Source organism: Pempheris klunzingeri, chromosome 8 (genome assembly GCF_042242105.1).
Source record: "Pempheris klunzingeri isolate RE-2024b chromosome 8, fPemKlu1.hap1, whole genome shotgun sequence".
NCBI classification, from domain to species: Eukaryota; Metazoa; Chordata; class Actinopteri; order Acropomatiformes; family Pempheridae; genus Pempheris; species Pempheris klunzingeri.
Window position 1 is genome coordinate 21546287 of NC_092019.1, and position 21724 is coordinate 21568010.

The 21724-nt window shown below is 44.0% G+C and overlaps 1 protein-coding gene across 1 annotated transcript in view; it reads left to right on the plus strand.

Annotated features, from left to right (window-relative positions):
• The first annotated feature begins 349 nt into the window (after positions 1–349).
• ago3a (argonaute RISC catalytic component 3a) overlaps positions 350–21724 on the plus strand; it is a 29931-nt gene continuing 8556 nt past the window's right edge. Inside the window, exons 1-9 of the mRNA XM_070834783.1 lie at positions 350–1079; positions 13794–13965; positions 14249–14369; positions 14527–14735; positions 15635–15771; positions 18111–18245; positions 18413–18500; positions 19844–19991; positions 20193–20312. Of these exons, the coding sequence (XP_070690884.1) occupies positions 1061–1079; positions 13794–13965; positions 14249–14369; positions 14527–14735; positions 15635–15771; positions 18111–18245; positions 18413–18500; positions 19844–19991; positions 20193–20312 (1149 nt within the window). The 5' untranslated portion in view covers positions 350–1060. The remainder of the gene's footprint in view (positions 1080–13793; positions 13966–14248; positions 14370–14526; positions 14736–15634; positions 15772–18110; positions 18246–18412; positions 18501–19843; positions 19992–20192; positions 20313–21724) is intronic.

Here is a 21724-nt window from a genome sequence, read left to right on the forward strand (position 1 = left end):
TTATTTTTTAAAGAAAATAAAATTGTTTTTTATTACCCCTGTTGTGTGTCTACCTGATTATAACTGTTTACACCTGTATTTGTTGCTTTGAATTTGAGCTCAAAAACTAAAGTGATGGGGCGATTATAAATGACAACCCAGGGAACGTAGCCATGAACTAAACTACTGTGGCCTAGACTGACAGATTCAAAAGCACAATAGGCGTGGAAACTACATCTGTGAATGTGTCCACAGTGTTGTGGACGGAGGCGGAGTTGATGTTTCTGACGTGCGGTGACACTGAGCCCACCTCTTCCTGTCGGTGTCAGAAAGGCAACTTCACCATATTTAGCTGCTCGCCGAAGCCCCGAAGAGTTGATCTGTCAACCGGACTGAAAATCCTGACAGTTATCGGCGGACACTACCCGGTGCTGACAGCTTCGTTTCGGCTTCGGGACACCAAGTACAGAAGCCGAGGTCTTCGGGAAATGGTGTTTGGGAGCCGGAGCCGCGTCGACGGCTGATTTTAACGCGATAAAAGTCGCCGTCGTCTGTCAGAATTCCAAGTATCAAACAGCCGAGCTAGCCAGCTAGCTAACCACTGTAGCCTGGGACTCGGACGCTCGCTGTGCCGGAGATACGAGTTGATGTCGTCTCTGCTAGTGTTAATGTATCGGTAGGGATTCATTTGGACTCGGTGACCTCGCTGTGATGATATCCTGACGGCTTCTCTCGCCCGTTGCAGCCACTTTCCTGCGCCTGGCTAGCGAGCTAACTTGGCTAACTAGCCTCAGCGTCGCGTTGAGCAGCCAGCAGCTTTCTCCGTGGCACTGAAATCCCATTGGATACGCTGACCGTGTGCGGGGACGCCGAAGACCCCCGGCGGGCCAAACGACCGCACCGCAGGGCCCCTTCTCGGCGGTCCGCAGGGAGAGGAGCCAGCAAAAGAACAGGGCAATTGGGGCTTTACGGCGCTGCAGAGGCGGTGCACTGCCGAAGGAGACACCGGATTGAACGGAGGAAGAGTCCCAAACGTTTGACAACTGTGATCCGGGTAGTGAACCGGGCAGGGACCTCATGAATGGAAATCGGAACTACAGGTAAATTAATCCATAGCGTCTCTACACTAAGTTGTTTGCTTTTTCACAGTATGGAAGTGTCGGTGGAAGTGATCCTTTGCTCTGGACTGCTTTGGCTGGAGAGACGAAACACCGGCATGACCGGGATGTGTTTGACAGCTCTGGGTGAAGCTTGAAGGTGTTCAAGTGTAACCAGGCAGTCTCTCTCTCTGTCTCTCTCTCTCTCTCTCTCTCTCTCTCTGTCTCTCTCTCTCTCTCTGTCTCTCTCTGTCTCTCTCTCTGTCTCTGTCTCTCTCTCTCTGTCTCTCTCCCTCTGCTGATCTTTTACCTAAACATGAGTCACTGCTGAAACGGTGACACTCCCCGTCATGCGAGACTGAGTTGCACTTCTGAGAACTTTAAAGTAAAATGTTTGCCTGTTGTAATCATTTTAGAAGTCATCCCCCAAGGGTCACTGACTAAGCTCAGTAGGATCTTCAGCCAGCTGTGTGGGCTTCATTCAGCCAGGTGCTGGAGGTTATCACTGGCATTCCCCTGCATTGGCAGGAAGACCCCCCCCCCCCACACACACACACACACACTCACACTCAGAAGTTATTTCTTGGTTTTAGTCTTCACGGTGCAGAATGAGACGCTGTGTTCAGCTGAAACCTCTCTTGAGAACTTGTGACAGCGAGTGTACTTTCTGTCTTTTCAAGGCTCCCAGCTCTTGATCACCCACTGACCCCAGACTGACCTCAACATGGTTCGCAGTGCTACAGTCTGAGATTTAACCTGATTTGTCATATTTGTGCATGGAGCATTTAGTTAATGCTGTTTTCTAATTCCTTAAGAGCGAGCGGTGTAGGTGAGTAGTGACGAGCGTCTTTTCCTTTAGAAACATTGACGGGATCCTTGTGTTTTTGGAACACATTAGCTGTACTACTTGTGAAGGATAGCAGCTTACATGTTTGTTTTTCCAACTACACGGCAGCCTGAGCTAAGAAAACGACGAGACCTTAATACCCAACATGTTTTTCTACAACAGTAACCTTGCAAATGGCTGCACTGGTGATAAAGGTTGTCAGCCACGGCAAGTAAACTGTTTCTTTCTTCATCGTAGTGGCAGTTAAACAGTCCACACGGCCTGGCTTTGTCGCAGCTGTAACGGAAGCTTTCCACTTATGTGACCATAAACTGAACGCCAGGTACTCTTGATCAGCCAGTGACACATGATACAGCAGTTGGTTCTTAACCCTCCTCCTCGAGGAGATCCCTCTCTGCTGCCGAATCGCATTGGTCTCTCCGCTCCACTCAGTTGGATCACTTCCCAGTGTCGGTAGCATAAGGGAACATGAGGTGTTTTCCCAGTGACCTGCAGCACCTGCAGTAATGTCAAACAGACTAAAACAGTTCTGTATCTGTGTCGGGGCAGGTGTGCCAGTTAGACTTACACTCTTCTCTGAACTAGATTAACTTTGGTGTGTTCTCACAGGCAAAATGACGAGTTTGTGTTTAAGAAGAAGCTCCAGATTTGGCTTTGCTCTTCCAAATGTGAAAAGTATTAAAAATCAAATGTTTGGCATAGCCATGTTGGCAGAGCCCAACACACTGTTGGCTGCAACTCTTCAACAATATTATGTGGTCACAGTCAACCAAATCATTTCAATGAAATTCAAAGGCGACAGTTTTCTAGTTTTGCAATAATTATGTGTTCACTTCTTCTTTTTTTTTTGAAGAACAAGTTGCCTACTTCCACCATAACTCTCGAGCTCCTCAATCAGTATTGATGCCACAAAAAAACAAATGTTGGGATTTGCCATGAGTGTATTAGTGTTTGCTTGCAGTAAGTTATTCCGAGTGTGTGTTGGTGCTTTTTCTTTGGAAGTCATTAATGCATGTAGGTTGCTGCTGGGCCTTGATATTGTATGGTTGCTGCTGTTGGTTCACAGTCACATATGATTAACCACCACAGGTCGACCAGTGAGTCCTATGCCGGGGTAAATGATTAAAAGGGGGCCCTCCGCCAGTCAGTGAGTGGCCCGAAGAGCTTGTTTAGAGACTGACTGACTCACTCTTGTCCCCCAGAAGTCTAAGCAGCAGCATGTGGCATGGAAACCATGGCTCTGGAGAGCTTAGCACCAGGGATATAATGAGAGCAAGGCTTTCAAGCCTCAAGCAATCCAAAATCAGTTTGATATGCTAACCCCGAGGTATGCCTAGAAATGGCTTGTCGCTTGATACTGATGTGATGTTACATTATGGCTGAGTTGCAAAGCCAGAACTAGGAATGTCAAATTATAGGTTTAACCTCAGTAATGTTACTCGAGGCCTCTTAGTAATACATGGCCTTTAAATGGAGAGAGAAATACATTAGAATTACTGTATTTACAAAGTGCAGTTATTGGTAAGTCATGCTGATTTCAGTGGCAGGCCTGTTTTTAAAAGAATTGTTCACAGTTTGGGAAATACATTTGCTTTTTTTTCTTGCTGCAAGTGAAGCCTGAGAGGATTGATACCATTGATCTCATATCTGTCCATTCAACATTAAGCTTCAGATGGTAAACGAGGTAATCAGCTAGCCTGGCCAGGTAACACTCATTAACACCTTACGCCTTATGTGTTTAATCTAGTAAAAGCATCATGGTGAGGTTTCGGGTGGGCTGTGCGGTGGAGGCACTACCTTCCTGGATTCTCTGCTGGTTATCTGGCAGCCTCACAGTGATGACAAACAAGATGTAACATGTTAATTAGTAAGCTTTGGAGTGGCTGCTAGGTGGATTTTGTTACCTCTGAAGGGAGCCAGGCTATCTATTCCCCTGTTTCTAGTCTTTCTGCTAAGCTAAGCTCACCATCTGCTGGCTGTAGCTTCATATTAATCATACAGGCATGAGATCCTTTCGTCTCACTCTTGGCATGAAAGCGAATAAGTGTAATCCCCAAAATGTAAAACTATTCTTTAAATTGCATCATTGCCCATATCAATGTGTCCTCCTTCCAGCTCAGTAGTACGGATGAATAATAGTCTAGGTTTTTCTTGTTATCACAGAACAGACCCATATGTTGGTGGCATCAACTGCGCGCACTTTGCATAATGAGAGATGCAGCTTACTGGTAGACAACGAGAGCCTCCCCACACCCTCCACCTTTCACACTGCTCTTTGTCACCAGGTGGGGTTTCAGTCGCCTCAGTTTGGTATAAGAGGCTGTCCTAACAAACACTGAGGAGGAACGGCACTAATTTCACTGAGCGTAACATGTCTTCGGGGTACTTTTGAGGACATCTGATACTGGCCTGCTCTCTGTTGTTTGTCCCATTGATGTCTTAATCATGCTCTTTGGCCAGCCTCTCCCCCCAGTTCAGACCCCCCCCCCCCTTCTTTCTCATGTGTTTCCCGCTCTTTTTTGATTCATTGACAGTCCCCACCACCACCACCCCTCCCTTCCCTGCTTGCTGCTTCTGTTTCCCTCTCAGTGTCTCAGTGGGAAACTCTGCCTTCCCTGTCATTCTCCTTGTACGCTGGTTCTCTGTGGATTTTGTACAGACAGTGGGGTTGGCTTTGAGGGAGGGCTTAATGCTTGATTTGCAGTCTCTCCCCATAGTACTCAGTTCATTCAAGCAGCCCCGTTGACAATAGACAACCCCCATCGGCAACCCCAGCCACCCATAAGGCTAACCATTGGCATATTGATGTAGGTTTCTATAGTGAATGCGGTTTGCCAATGGTCTTTAGGCATGTTGGCATTAATATTCGTATCAATCAAAAGTACTAAGGGCCACAATGTACTTGGAGCTGCCAAGTACTCAGGTCTTAGATATATTATGTTTTTTTTATAAGTTCTAGTTAATTTTGAACAGTTAATTAATGATGTCCAGTATTGTAAACTGAACATCAGTCTGTGTTCCTTCAAGTATTTAATTTGATAACAGCGTTCCTGTTTCCATATCATCTAGGGCAGGTAAAGTAAAAGATTTCCCACAAAATGTGACGTTGCTATTAGGGCTGCAATTAATGATTATTTTCACTTTTGATTGATTTGATTAATTATTTGTTTGGTCTATAAAATGTGTGTCTGAGTGTCCCAGAGCTGAAGGCGACTTCTCCATATGTCTTGTTTTGTTCAATCAACAGTCCAAAGATATTCAGTTTACAATGATATAACACATCGAAGGAGCTGGAAGCAGAAGTTTCTCTGCATTTCTGCTCGATAAGTAAATCAAACTATTATTCAATTTTAAAAATAGTTGCAGGTTAATTATTTTTTCAAATTGTACTAATCAATTAATTGGCTAATTGTTTCAGCTGAGCCGCCATGACAGTATTTGCAAACAGCCTAGATTATCATACTTCATTTTGTCTTTTGAATTTTTAAATCTAAAGCAGCGGCAGAATGCACCCTGTGCAGGTGCTGCTTGATGATAAACCTCCACCGATGCATCACTGTTCTTGTTTTTTCTGCTTTCCGACCTACAATGTACAGATTCCTTTAAATAGGAAGAGAGGGTGTTGTTTCAGCTCAAATTTAATGTAAGTGGAACACAGTAAATACCAACGAGTACATGCTTCACATTTGCAGTCTAAAGACATTTTCTGCATTGTATTTTATTGTGTCGTTGCCCTGTGTGGAGTATATCTCATGTTTGTTTGCTACAAAGTCTTAATCATGTGTCAGTGTAGCAGTCTGTGAGGCAACTCTGCTGGCTGACACATGCTGTTGTCACAGTACAGGGCCGAGACTCCTGCAAGTGGGCCAGGTAGAAGGAGGGAACAGTCAAGCGATGGAGTGTGTATGTGTTGGGGGGTGGAGAGAAGGGTGGGATACAGAGGAGGAGGAGGAGGAGGAGGAGGAGGAGGAGGAGGAGGAGGAGGAGGAGGAGGAGGAGGAGGAGGAGGAGGAGGTTGTGATGTGTCGCAGAGATTAGAAGCCAGAGCAGCCAGACCATGCTCTCCTCCTCCTCCTCCTCCTGCTTTTCCCCTTCCTGAGATCTGTTTTTTGGGGAACTGCGAGGGGCTCATTTTAGGGGGAGGTTAAGGACAGGAAGAAAAGGAATTGGAAAGGGAAGTCTGTCTGTTTTGTTGGGGGCTCGCTGGAGGACAGTCAGAAGTCAGCCTGCAGAGGAAGATTCAGATATCTCTTCATTATTCCATACAGTTCTGTAATGAGGGCTGTTAAGAGTTCAATAGCAACTACATTTTCTCACATTTGAAAGAGACAGTCGGTCATTTTCTACCACATAACTTAAAGGCATATTTGTGTTTAATTAGATGATTAATAAATAATGTATAGATGAAGAGTTTTGTCAGTACCATCACATTTAAAGCCACAGAAGAAGCTGCTTCCATGCTTCACTATCTCCATCTAATGTCAAGTAAATTTTAGGGAAATATTGCAAAAAAGGAAGATGTGAATCAGGAGCGTTTCCAGAAACTGGTTAGGAGTCGTCTGGAGTGAATAAACTTGCTTCAGACCGGGTAGAGGTGAGGTCCTGGAGCATGCACGCAGCAGCTCTCATGTGCAGTCCGTATGTGAGGCACGGAGAAAGGCTCACAGATGTGGTGGCCCACTGGGATTTGTGCCGATGTGCCACTGGCCACGTTTCACGCTGATTGGAGACAAAGACAAAGAAATGTAATGATTCTGATACACGGGCCAGGGCCAAGACACAGACAGCAGCGACGGCCAAAATAACTATCTGGTAAATTGCAAAAACCAGAGCATTAGCCTACCTTGTTTTGGCTCTAATTAATGTATTAAAGTGCATGTGAACTCTGAGAGTGACAGAGCAGTCATCCTGCCTAAGTCAACATAAAAAGTCAACAACCCCTGGCCCCCCTGTCTGCTCCACTCTGGCCAGACTGGGGACAGAAGGCTCCTTTTAACCTGCCTGAGTAGAATCTCCTGGTCAGTTTAACATAGCTAGAGCTTTGTGTGAATATGTGTGTGTGTGTGTTTGAATCCATCCCTCACCTACCTGTGTCCGTAAGACCGTTAGGCCTTCTTTAATGCCAGTGAGTCAGAAGTTGCCTCTCACTGCAGTTGATTCTTAACCTCCTTCAAATCCCCTCACCCGCCTCGCTCCTGCTCTCTGAAAATACTTCTGTCATGTACTCCCCTTCTCACACATGCCTCAGGTTTGTGCCTCAGGTTTGTCCGTCCTGAGGGGGATTTCAACATCTTTGCATGTTGTTGTGACTGACCAGGCCCTCATCAGCCTGTCAGTATGTGGCTGTCTGCTGGGTTTTATCTGCGGCAGAGAGTTGTACCGACTCCCATGGGTGCCAGATGTAACACTCTCGAGGCTGACGAGGGGAACGGGAGGGAGGAGTCTGACTGAGTGTGTCGTGCATCATTCCTTGCTCGCCAGCTATCAGTCTTTCTGTGTACGTCTGTGTGTGCGTGTGTGTGTTTGTGTGTGTCTCTACGTTCTGCCTGCTGTGACTGACGCCATTGTGCCTCGCCACTGAGCTCTCACCCTGTTCCCACAGCTCAGGCCTCTCTGGATTAGAAACACAACAGCTGTATTGTGTGTGTGTGTGTGTGTGTGTGTGTGTGTGTTGGTGTGTGGGCCTTTATATTTGTGGACATGTGCACTCGTTAGCAGCGTGTAGGTTTGTGTACCGTGGGGGATGTGGCTAAGGGGGTTAGCAGAGACTGTATGTCAGCCTGGCCCCTCACTATCCAGTTATTCTGGCTCCCAGCCCACTGTGTACAGAGTGACTGTGCTGTGTTGGAAAGCAGCAGAGTGGAACGAGCTCACATTTGCTGGGCTGTTTATGCAAAATATTCATATGCTAAGAAAGGCATCACAGTTATTCATGTGTTACATAGTATTTACTTGATGTATATGTTCCACGTGTAGTACCGGTGCCTCACTTGCTGAATGGAATCATTCAGCTTTGTTTACAATTGATTAACTAAATTCAACCCTTGTGCTCGTGACACATTTCTTACTGATGCAAAGACCACCAATGCATGAATGAATCTATTAGTTCCTCATATCACCAATGACAAGTGGATCAATCTTAGGGAAGAGAATGAGACTTAAAACTACTTGTAATATTAGTGTTACTGTAACTGCACAATGATCCCAGAACTGCACTTGGATCACATTGAATAATTTCAGAAAAATGCTGATAATAAACAGTGATAAGCTGCCAGACAGAGTTACAACGGCACCGAAGAAATTTGGATGTTTGAGGTTTGCTTGAACTGTAAAAGGCGCCAGCAACTCTTCACCTCGCCAGCTGACTTGTGTAAAACTGATCCGCCAACAGAAAGCGGCGGAATATGTCCAAAAGTAGGGTTGCCAGCTAACCGCACAAGCGACACACAAACTCAGCTCAGTGCACAAGCAGCAAACTGAAGCTGTGTGTTCAGTAAAAAATTGGCAAAAAATACGAGAGCTTGGAGCATATTGGACATGCTGTTGGACAGCAGGAAGCAGGATTCATAGCAGTAGTTTGAGAATTTCTATGGATGTTTTGATACTGTATTTCTGCCATGAAACTATGTTACTACTGGAGTACAGTGAATGTGACACAGATTCAAGCTGACCACAGCGGCTGCTCGCTGAAAGAGGAAACTAACAACCATTCAAGCCTGTAGGGTTTAACCATATTAAAGCATTTGACTTAAACACTTGTATTATAATATTTCATTTTATTACATAATGAATACCTGCTTCAATTGAAAGTACGGTATTTGGCACAGAAATAAAGAAAGAATTACTCTAAATATAATGTGAAGAACATAACTAACAGTGTAAAAATGTACATGTATTACTCCACTTGTGTTTTGATCCTGCATATAAAGTGATAATTCCTTTCTAAAAGCTAAACCAGACTGCTTTTGGGAGTGGGATTTATTTTTAGAAACGCTTGCAACTCTTTATTTTTCAGTGGCAGTAAAAAGAAAGAAATATAAATATATCCTTTTAATTCAAAGAAGGAACCTCTGACTCTTGCTGCATGTCTTCATTGAACAGCTTGTATAGTGATCAGCCAGCACCAGACTTGAGTTATGGAATGGCTGGCTGGCTGCACGATAAAGGGCAAGAACAAGGGTCACGCTACTCTTTCAGCAGGATGCAATCGGTCTGAGGTTTGAGTGGCTATTTCCATCTGCACCATGACACATAATTGTTGCAATTTCACTAAAATACACTAATGGAGTTAATTTTATTCGTGGTCAAGAAGGTTTTGCCCTCCTTTGTCGCCAGTCACCCAGCGAACGCACGTCTCAGGAAATGAGAATCTTACTGGTAGACGGGGGAGGATTAAATCTACTCTCTTCTGTTTGTTAAAGCATGTCCTTCCTGTAATTATCTGAAAGTGCGTGCACTGGGGAGGGTTCCTTGAACGCTTACACTCACTGTACAAAAAGTCCAATAGGCCTTCGATTTATTTGTGTAGATTTGTGGTTGAGTTTTCACTATTTGTCATTGCCAGCTATAACGGATCACCTTGCCAAGAGCAGACGTCTTTCTCCCCCTGACATGTTCTTCATGAGTATTCTGTGTTTAGTCTTGTGTTGCTGTAAACTCATGCAGGCGTCTTTGTGTGTTAGGGGTTGTGCAGCCTCCCACATACCTAACAAGCCCAGAGAATGGCCATTTTGACAGTCAAGGTCTTAGTCCAACACATAACAATAACACTGCCTACTCGTCTTGAACGCTCAGTAATTTCACTACAGACAGACCTACTCAAGACTGAAGTATTGCGCTCTCCCAGTCCCCCCACCTCCATTCCCAGCCCGACAGTTAAACCTCCCACCGTGACCCCCTCGCTCCCGTCAGTGGACAAGCACGTTTGTTGTGTCTGTTTGTGTAGGGAACAGATGCACAGTTTCCATGGGAGGGCAGCGAGGAGGGAGGTATCTGATGTGCTGCTGAACGACCAGGGTTGGGCCGGCCGTTCACGAGACACATCAGCGTGACCTGCCTGGTTGATTTTCAACATCACAGCGCGTTGTCTGCAATGAGGGTGATGTTGTAAGGTCCCATCTGTGTTACAGCAAGCAGTAATCACCACAGACGAATGCTGAGGCCAAAATGAATCACACTGTACTACATGAAAGCAGAAAGAGGTTCGGGTCTCTTCTGTTATCTACAAGTAAAGAAAGTAAAAATCCTGTGTTAGTCAATTTTAACCTAACCCCTTCTATTTCTGTAACATTTTTCTGTATGGAGACACATTTGCCTTTTAAGCATCCTTGCAGATGGAACCTGAATATACCAACACCTCGTAGCATTTCTGCAGGCGTCAGAATCCGTCATGATCGCAGGAAGCCAACGAATGCAGAGGCAGGCTCGCTAAATATCATGGTGACGGAGCCAGCGTTTTTATCAGACCCACACAACTTGTTTGCTTTGATGCCTGTTTGCATCTTGTCAGATTACCGCCTCACACAAGTCTTGACTGCAGGTGGTGGGTCAGCCTGTGCCATCGAGCACTTTTTTTTTTGGGAGATTTGGCCTTAGAGGTTGGACCGTGTCAGGAGTAATTCGTTTGTGTGAATTTTGGAGTTTATAGCAGCTTGTCAATGTGCATGCATGTGTTTTGAAACATCATGGAGGGTGTGTGCTTGTGTTTGTGCAAAATGTCAAAAAGTATTAACTCTCAGGGTAATAAGGGATATACAAAGCAATTCTAACAGTGTGTCTGTGCAATACCACGGCTATTGCTGTGTGTGGGTTTGATACTGAGACTTTGAAACTTAACCAGTTGGCTCTGTGTGTGTCTGCGCAGTGGGTGGAATACCAAAACTTTAATGTGAGCGGCGCGTTTTTTGTTTTCCTTCACTTTTTAATTTTTTCCCTCACTGTCGGACCCTGTTATTGCCACTGTAGTTCAACCACTACCAAATCCAGAAGCATGGAGTTGAGGATGCTCCACTGTGTGTTTCTCTGCATGTTGTGGCTCTGTGACTCATGCTGAATGGAAGCCAGCGCTGAGAGGCAGATGAAAGCTGGAAAACACCAGCCTTGCCCACTCTCTAATCCAGCCACTCCCTGCTATCCTCCTCCAACTTGCCGTCCTTACCAGTACCATCACAGTACAGAAAAAAGGGCTCTCAGTAATGGAAGACCCTCTTGAAATTTGTATCAAGGACTTCTTGAATGAGTTCCATTCTGACTGAAGTAGGACAGATCTCAGTCTGTGGTAGACAAGCTTATTTCTGTAGCCTTAATGAAGATTTACCAGAATATCTGTCTTCTTTCTTTTTGTCACTCTTGTGTGTGAAATTGGGCTTACCAAGTTTCACCAAGGGCCCCATGAGAATTACCATAACAAAGGTGTGTGTGTGCACATAGCTTTGTGTGAGAGGGACAGCCGTGGCTGGAATTCCAGACTTTCCTCTCTTTTTCATCATTTTATCCCAGCAGGCAATTTCAAACATGAGGCCTTCACCCTCTGTCAACCCTGTTAGCCTCCACTCCACAGCCCGCCAGAGGAGAAACAGAGAAAGAGAGCAGGGCAGAAAACACATACTTCCAAAGCCCGACAGTAAACAAACAGGGCTGCTCATGTTGTCGGCTGCTACCTCACAGAAGGTTTCTGTTCTGTTGTCGGGAGGTTTTTGTGAACTTCCCCTCAGCTGGGCCCTCAACCCCAGCATCACCCACATGTCGGCCTATGAGTCAAATCGCTGATGAATCACACTCCGCCATGACTCTCATTTATCAATGACACATTTGGGGCAGTTCTTTGGTTAAAAACCGGAGAGAGAATGAGACAGATGAATAAAACTGAAAAACGGCCACGGGGGAAAAGGGCATAAACAAAGTAACACTTACCGGGCAAATGGATGCGTCTCATCTGAGTCTTCGTGTAGAGATGGCTGTAGCATAACAATAGCAAAGGGTACGACAACACCATAAGTTTAAGCCACATATTGGCACATCAGCAAAGCCATTTGTGTTTTTCCAAGTGTGATGTGGAAGGCAAGCCTCAGCAGACCTAAAAATAGCACTGACATGAGTGTGACACATTAAGTTGAAAAGAACTCACTGTTTCTGGATCAAAGTGACTCACGTCTAAAACATCTCATGGTCTTTCTGCGAGTGTCTGTGCGTGCTCAGTACTGCCATTTTTTTTTTTAGAGTAAACGTGAGAACTGTGTAGCTCAGCAAACATATTGTCAAAAACATGCTCTGTTGTGAGTAACATTACACAATTAATAATCATTAATGTTGCCCTGTATTGGTCTACATTGATAGGAGGATATATCGTCGTCTTTCCGTCCAGTGATGTTTAATCCATACATGTGCATGAAGTATGTATGCTTTTTAAATTTGATTTACAAATGCTTTTCCTGCTTTTGTCTGCTGCCCACTACCTCACTTGAATGCCATTACTTTGTGTCCTAAAGTTCAAAGTAAACACCATCAACACTAATGTGACACCATCATTATTGTGGGAAACCTATAGTGAGTGTCTCCCCGCTCCTCAATTCCAAGAGAAAGTGGGTAGCAGTTTATTTTTGTACACTGATGTCTTTTTTTTTTTTTTTTTTTAAATGTGACTCTGACAACTATTTGGAAGGCAGAGTTGCTGCGAGCATTTATTTGAGTTAATTTGCCAGTCAGTGTATTTCCTGATTCAGATGTTATGTACATGGTCAGTCGTGAATGTTTGTTTTTCAGTTCTCAGTCCATATTTAACATCCACATGCTGTTGTTTGCTAATGAGTTAGTGTGCCATGTCACACTTAAACAAATGTCAGTGTTTACTGTCCTGAGTGTGTTTTTTCTTTTTTTTTTCCGTCATGGGTGTGTGTGTGTGTTGTTCATCTTTTGAAAATGGTTTTATTCCCCCGATACATGTACCTCATCTGTGTACTTTTCTCAGTAGGTCAAATCATATTTAAAGTGCCTGTTTCGTTTTGTGTCGGTATGATTTTAGTGGGTGGGTGTGTTTGTGGTGTTGTTCAAAATGTTGACGTGAGATGTGTTTCATTTTGGTGTTTCCCCTGCACAACACCTTATCTTGAGATTTGGAATGTCACTGTTAATGTGTTTTCCACCATCAGGCAACTTGTTGCCCTGTTACAGTGTGAGCCACTGACAGTGTAGTAGAAAGGCAAAAAAATAATAGTTTCCCTTTTAGCTTCCCTTCTTCTTTATAGTCCAACAAGTAATATTGTTGTGATATCACGTTTCTCTTCATAAACAAATGACCCATGCATATTATTTTGGCAATTGTACCTAAGATTTGGGTATTAAATTGTTGTGACAAAGATATCTAAGTCAGGATATTATAACATATCAATACTTTTTATCCTGTGAAATTAACCCTTTAACCTTCTGCTCAACCATATGGTAGAGCACATTTTGACTCACTATATCTTATTGAAAACATGTTTTATTTACGACATCTGAACTGTTTGGTAGAGGCCAATATTTCAAAAAATATGGGGTCTGTTCATAAAAAAACATTGATTTTTGTAATTGGTGCCCCAAGGAAATAAAATATATAAAGAATAAATTTTTTCATTGCTTTTTTCTTGGTGAGGACGTTAATATTTAGTTTAAAAAGTAATGTGTATAAAATACACAAACTAATAGACTCCTACAGTATCTGTGATAAGCCAGTATCTGTTGATGTCAGCAGAGCGTGACACATTTTGTCTAATATAACATGACCCGCTCTCTGTGTGCCTGTATCGATCACATCCTCTCCCTGAATGACTCGCGTCAGATCTACTCCAAGTTTTCTTTTTTCATTCACCCTGCCCTCCTTGTTATCCTCTCAGGAGCCGTTGGGGCCCAGTCCCTGTTCTCCATGCCTCGGCGGCCTGGCTATGGCACCATGGGGAAGCCCATCAAGCTGCTGGCCAACTGTTTCCAGGTGGAGATCCCCAAGATGGATGTCTACCTCTACGAGGTGGACATCAAGCCTGACAAGTGTCCACGGCGAGTCAACAGGTAGGCTGCACCGTCTGAATAGTATCTGTAAAACCTCTCCTACGTCTTTCTCAGATATAGTATATACATTTGGGAATAGGCATTTAGCTCATATTTAACATAGAGCATCCCGATGTGAGTGAGTGCACAGGGTTTCCAAAGGATAAACGGCTGTTGATTAGCTGAATCTAAAGATTTGTTTGATTGTTTCATTAATTGTTCATTTAACATTTTTAATGTCAGCATTTTACCACCTACAATATTACTGAAACTCGATGTGTGTGTGTGTGTGTGTGATGTGCAGGGAGGTGGTTGACTCTATGGTGCAGCACTTTAAGGTGACCATCTTTGGGGATCGCAGGCCAGTCTACGATGGAAAGAAGAGCTTGTACACAGCCAACCCACTGCCTGTGGCACCCACAGGGGTGAGCCGGAAAAAACACACGCAGGAAAACACAGAATCTTTCCTCTTCAGCACGGCCTCATTGTTAACCATGCGTGATGTCTAGTGTACCACTTGAAATCTACCCTCACTAAACGCACACGGCCTTCATCTCCCGTCTCGCCCTCCTTCTTCCTTAGGTGGACCTGGACGTCACTCTACCAGGCGAGGGAGGGAAAGATCGCCCCTTCAAAGTCTCCATCAAGTTTGTGTCTCTTGTCAGCTGGCATATGCTCCACGAGGTGCTGACTGGTCGCAGCATGCCTGAGCCCCTGGAGCTGGACAAGCCCATCAGCACCAACCCTGTGCACGCGGTGGATGTGGTGCTGCGGCACCTGCCCTCCATGAAGTGAGATGCTGATTTTTTATTTATTTATTTTTTTTCTAAAAGTTTTGTGCTACGGGGTTCCCTCTTTTCATGACAGCTGGAGGCCTGAATACATAATTTATCAATATTATTAGATCATTTTAAGGAGCGATCTTTTAACAGCGGAGATAAGGAAATGATCCATTTATCCTTATGTAATCACCGCACTTCCATCATCAGTCAGCAAACGTAAAGTCAAAGGACAGAGAGCACATGATCCCTCTGATACTCAGAGTAAATACTATATATTTGGTTTGTCACAGTGGCACCAATATCAGCACTGTGATCCCAACGGAAATCAAACACAGCTTGTATGGGCTCTCACGAAGTGCCATACTTGACCTCATACCATCTTACACTCGATATCACTTTCCTAAGCCGCAGCAAGAGCACAGTCGAACACAATATCGCCAGCGCTGTAATGAAAATCTTTCTCAAAGCATTATTAAAAAGAGGTTACATCGACACCTTTCATTTAGCACCGCTCGTAGCAACCGGGGGCCAGATATTGCAGTGGCATCATGACACATTGTCAGTCCCGAGGTTCACCAAGAGAAATGTTTCCCGTGTACAATTATTAATGTGCCTCCTGGGCAGAGTGATAAGAGGTCGATGGGTCCAGGCACTGTCACCACCCTCTTATTTCACTGATGTAGTTTGAGGCCATATTGAAGAGGGACCCCGTATAAACGCATATTGACCTACATTCTCAATTCAGGACGTGTGGACTAATCTTACATTTCCTGTCATCTCCTGTGCAATTTCTTCCTTGTTCCCCTCCTATTCATCTTGTCCTTTTTTCACAACCTTTTGTTTTTACCTCCCCATCATCTTTCATTCTTACAATCTCTTTGCTCTTTTCTTGCAATTGCTCCATCTAGGTACACTCCAGTGGGTCGATCCTTCTTCTCGGCTCCAGAGGGCTATGACCATCCCTTGGGTGGTGGGAGGGAGGTTTGGTTCGGCTTCCATCAATCTGTGCGCCCTGCCATGTGGAAGATGATGCTTAACATTGATGGTGAGAACCAAATTACAACTTGAAATGGAATCAAGGCTTCAGTATTTCCTCCCAGCTAAAACAATTCATGCTCTCTGTCCAAATTTCAAAATATTCCAAAATGTACAAGATTCCCAGTGAAAAAGGAAAATAAAATGATGTACTCTTGTACAGTCACACAGAAATTGTTTTGCGTTCACAGCTGGTGAAATGAGATTTTAATAATTAAACAGATGGATTAGAATGATATGCAAGCCTCCATGACACGGTTATTTTTTGTTTTTAGAGATTTGTGCATGATCAATTTAGCTTCAATGATGCTATGTTTGGGGAAATATTATATCTGAGTAGTTTAATGTAAATCTTAACTTGACAATGCCACATGCTGGAGAAATTATATTCTATTCTAACTGAATGAGGTCTGCAAAATACTCCCAAGGCTTTTTCATCATGGTGGAGGCTGATGCTGTGGTGTTGTGCCAGGGAATCAAATCTTTATTTTAAGAAACGGCAACACTTTCCAGAGTGAAACTGACAGATGTATTTTGCTTTTTGTTTTAGTTATTTTTTCATCAAATCAGTCTTGAAAATCTACTTGCTGCTCGCATTGCGCATAAAGGCTGTCGAGTGAGTTAAGTTTTACACGGTGATGGCATTGCCCCTACTCTGGCGTCACTTGTTATCTAGTTATCTAGAATTTGTCAAAACAGAGGCTGCTCTGCTGGCTTTAGGCCTCTCGTCGGGTGAAAAACTTGATTTGATGTCCTGGAATAGTGAGCTACAATTTCAGTCTGTTATTCTCAGTGGAAAATAAGTGTCAGGAAGGGTGGTGGAGAATGTGTTCTGCCATATGCACACTGCAGGAGGTTGTTGGATACCAAGGAACTTAGAGGTGTTTTTTTTTTGCTGGATGGGAACTGACTAGTTGGTTGCTGTGGAGACGGAGGGCAGTTAGTGTGTCTGTGAGTATCTGTGTGTGTGTGTGTGTGTGTGTGTGTGTGTGTGTGTACGGTTGTGCCTGCATGAGTGAGACTGGTGGGTGTTGCTGGGGTCAGGAGGGTAGGTGTGTGGAGCATTTCCTTGAGACAGCTTTTGTTTTGCTCCAAGTGCTTGAAGCCTCTGTCTGTATTTGAACCGCTCACTCTTTGTCTCATTTTCCCGCCCTCTCAAAATCAATTGGCCGACAAGTCTCTTGTCCGCTCTGCATCAACAAACTAGAGCTCAAAGTGTTCTCTGTGGCATTGTATATTTGCAAAGCCTATTTGAATACACGTGCAGGAAGGCAACAAAAACTGCTTCCCACGCTCGGTATCATGGGTGATCAAAACCGCACATATTGAATATTTGCCATTACAGAGAAATCAAACCATTCAATTTTACCTTTGCATGGATGACTCAAACACTGCCAGACACACAGAAATGAAATCACAAATGCGTGTCCAGGACAGTTTGGAGTGATGTCACTTCCTGCTGGTTGTAAAACGCTCCCATGTCAAAGAGTATGTGTACAATGCAGTCATCTGGCTTGTTGTTGGTGTCACTCATGGAGGTGCTTTCATCAAACACTCCGTCTGAGAGAGGTGTCAGACCTGCTTAGCCAGATCATTTGTCAAAAACTGCCAACACCACCTCCTCATGTCGTCACATCCATTTTTGGATTTCTTCAAATCTTGCTTTGTGTATTGTCATATTAGCTCTTGAATTTTTCTCTGACGTTGTGTGTCCCGCTCTGCCTTGTAACCTATCGTATTTCAATTTCCCAGTGCCTCAGTCTTTCCATTTATTGCAAGAAAGCATTGTATTAAAACAAGGGAACTTTGTACTGCATGAATCTAACTTCCTCTGTTCAGTGAGTCTTGCTACATTTAAGTAGCACGATAGGCTGACTATGCGAACATTATGTGATGAGCTTTATAACAGCTATGTTGCACATTGAAGATTTGCCTGGTATTCACGCACTGCCTTTGTTAATTGAAGCTGCGAGTCATTAGACACCAACATACGGTTTTCTGAAGGAGTTCTACAACTGTTGTGTTACAGGTGTTGTTAGTAGAGCTTTGAATTTGTCCTCATGGTCGGATTGTTCCATAGTGCTAAACAAAACCTAATGAAGAGCCCTTTAACTTCAATGTGGGACAAATTTTTTTTTTTCTCCATAAACATTTTACATTTCTGCTCAAATTTTCTTTTCAGGCGCTCAATATGTACACCATCCAAAATTAAACTACAAAGTAAGTGCAGCCAGTGGTGTAACGCTGTTGCATCAATGAATCAAGCTGCTGTCGGTTCAGTCTAGTGTTATAGTATATTATTATATTTTTTTTGTCTTAAATGACGCTTGTCTTTGCTTTATCTTGCAGTTTCTGCCACTGCCTTCTACAAGGCCCAGCCAGTCATCCAGTTCATGTGTGAAGTGCTGGACATCCACAACATCGACGAGCAGCCTCGCCCTCTCACTGACTCGCACCGGGTCAAATTCACCAAAGAAATCAAAGGTGATGCCTGCGTGTGAGAAAGACTGCTAGAATAGATAAATACAAGTGCATTATGTGCGTGGGTGAGAGAGAGAGCTTGAGCAGCAACGGGGAGAGCACATGTCGCAGCCGTTCACACACAGAGACACACTCTAAATGCTACTCCAACACTTATTGTTGTTCACCAGGTTTGAAGGTGGAGGTGACGCACTGTGGAACCATGCGGAGGAAGTACCGTGTCTGCAACGTGACCCGTCGGCCTGCCAGCCATCAAACGTGAGTCAGCCGGCGGGTGAGGGAATCGGAGAGTCAGGATGGCGTGTGTGGATGGGATGGGGGAGGGCAACACAGACTAAAGAGGATGTGATCACCAGTTCACCACCAAACAAACCAGATAATGGCTGACTCATCTGACAACCATGCGGTCAACGTTAGTCATCCATTAGTGAAGTAGCTGCTATGTGCGGCTGCTGATCCTTAGTCTCATTTAGAGTAAAATATCTGTCTGTGTTTTATCCTCTACATGGTGTTTACGTCCCCATGTGGCCATCAAAAAGGATGGTCCAAACTTCTGGAAATATGCCATTTATGAGATTTGACTACTAAGAGTAAATATATTTAATTATAAACATAGCACAAAAAGTAAGGAAAGTTGTGTTTGGTAGATTATTTCTTTGTTATAACAATGCATCTTGGCAATAAATCTTATACCGTTGGAAAGCCTGTTTATTTCCCTTTTCAATGGTGCCGCATTAGTAAGGAACATGCACTTGTGGGATGAGCAGCAGAGCTGAGGATGTCTGTTGTGCCCATGAAACATTTGCCAAATCTCTGCCTGGAACAGACTGCACGCAGCCAATCTCTGATCTCATAGGGCTGCCAGGAGGCCTGCCATGACTGCCCTTCACCGTCAGGCCCATTTGCACTGGTGCTAGCAACACTTGCACTGGAACCTGAACATGTGGAGGAACCTCCGGCAGTTGGATCACAGGGTCAAAGTGTGGAGAAGATGCGGAGCAGGCTATGCTGATTGCTGCACAGATTCTTTGATGGAAGCAGTGTGATGGTGTATCTCCACAGTCTGGGACCGAAGACCGTGCTCCAAGATGACAATGCCCGCCCCCACAGAGCGGGGTCAATAAATTGTCAATGTGTCTTGTTTCTTCAGACATCAATCATCTAATCCACCAAACAAGAGTCGATAACAGAATAAGCTGTTTGGCGTTGGCAGAGAAGATTTGGCAAATCTTTCATGGGCACAACCCACATCCTCAGCTCTGCTGCTCATCCCACAAATTCATATTCCTTACAAATGTGGCACCATTTAAAAGGGAAATAAACAGGCTTTCCAACGGTATAAGATTTATTGCCAAGAAGCATTGTTACAACAAAGAAACAATCTACCAAACACAAATTTCCTTTCTTTTTGTGCTATGTTTATTTGAATAGTCATGCTAAGATTTGACGGTAGATGGCCACACACTTTTTAAGTGTTGTTAATGTGTGCTTACGACTGGTTTTACACACAGTGACAACTGACTTACATTCAGTTAAATCATTCTTATTTAGTTGCCTGAGCGGTGGACTAGTTTTCAAAATGAGATGCATTTTCTCTGCAGGTTCCCACTACAGCTGGAAAATGGTCAGACTGTAGAGCGGACTGTAGCCCAGTACTTCAGGGAGAAGTACAACCTGCAGCTTAAGTACCCACATTTGCCCTGTCTACAGGTGGGCCAGGAGCAAAAGCACACCTATCTGCCCCTGGAGGTGAGAGAAAACAAGTTGCTATTCCTCTTTTTTTTTTTTTATGTGGCAGTGTATGGTTCACTGACAGGTGTTCCTCTACATCAGCTGTACGAATAAGAAGCAAAGTCTAAAGAATGCCCAGCAGATAATTTGCTGGTTACTTAATAACTACAATCATTAAAGATACATGCTCCAACCATTCTTGCCTTCATGTTCTTTCAGGTGTGTAACATTGTAGCTGGTCAACGATGCATCAAGAAGCTGACAGATAATCAGACCTCCACTATGATCAAAGCCACAGCTCGCTCCGCACCCGACAGGCAGGAGGAGATCAGCAGACTAGTGAGTTGGGGACACCTGCTGAATCAAGAGCTCTTCTGTCACTCCATAGAAGCCCTGGTTGAATACTGAAATAACATAATGCGCTGAGGGTGCTAAATATTCCCCTCAGTGTCAACATACTCTAAATTCAAGGCTGTGATGCTTATTTATTTCAAACTTGATAAAACGTTCCTGTGAAATGTGTCTAGTAGGCAGAACATCTTGATATGTTGTGCAGTGTTAGGGTCATACTGTACATGCATGAAAGTTAAAGCCATTTTGGGGGCCACACCGCAACTTGGAGCAAGAACCAATACAAAACTCTAATAGATTGAGATAGATCTATGTCTAATAGATAGACATTGATTGCTTGTATAGAATATTTTAATCTTTAGCAGTTTGTTCATTTCAGCATGTTACATTTTGATAGCAATTTAGTTGGTCACATAACAGCTTCATGAGATGCAGCGTTGCTACGCTTGTCAACACTTGGTTGCCATGCTGCTCAATTGCTTGTTTTGTAAGAGACCTCTCCCAGATTTTCATTTTATATTGTTAACCAAGGCATGTCTGCACACTGGTCCATCAGATTTCGCAATAACAAGGCAGGTCCTACCCAGGGTCAACAAAATGCCAGACTAATGGCTTTAATGTGTGCGTGTGAGGCTGCTACAGTCTATGCAGCGTATTGTATATGGAAAGATTGACAGACTGTGCGCTGCCTTTGGCCACTATCAGATTAGCAGCGCTCATTTAGTATCTGTTGTTACCTTATTAAACCACGTCTCCCTATCTCTCCACTCCGCAGCAAAATGACTGGACTTGCTTACAGGAAATCATTGTAGACATCAGTGTGGTGGCGTTTTCATTTAAATGCACAGTTGCTTGAAACTGACAGGCAGTGTGGGTGGAATAGCAGAGGCTGAGAGACAGAAAGGTACTAAACAAGCAGATAAGCTGTGTCTGTCAGAAGTACATAATGAATTCTGTAATAAACTTGGATATGGTGCCAATTTGGCTGATCATGGACCCTGTGCCTGCAGTCGTCTTGGATTAGGGTGTTGGCGCCTGACATTTCGTGGCACGCCACCAATTTGCTGTTTTATTTTTCCCATCCACCAACATCATAGAGAGTAATGAAAACAATAGAAATACTAACTGCAAAAGAGAATGCAGCACAAAGGAAAACTAATACTCATGTATTAGGCCAGAAAAGCAATGACTCACTAGGGTAACAAGCATAAGGTGAATCTGAAACAATGATGGCACAAGCACTTGGCACAGAGACATCTAAGAAAGGGTCGTGTATTTTACTGTCAATTCACAACGGCTGAATTTAGTTTTTACCTTTTGGGGAGATAAGGTTATCCACCTTTTGGCTGGGAGTTTGATGACAACTGATACCACTCTCCTATTTCTCCTTTCACAGCCCG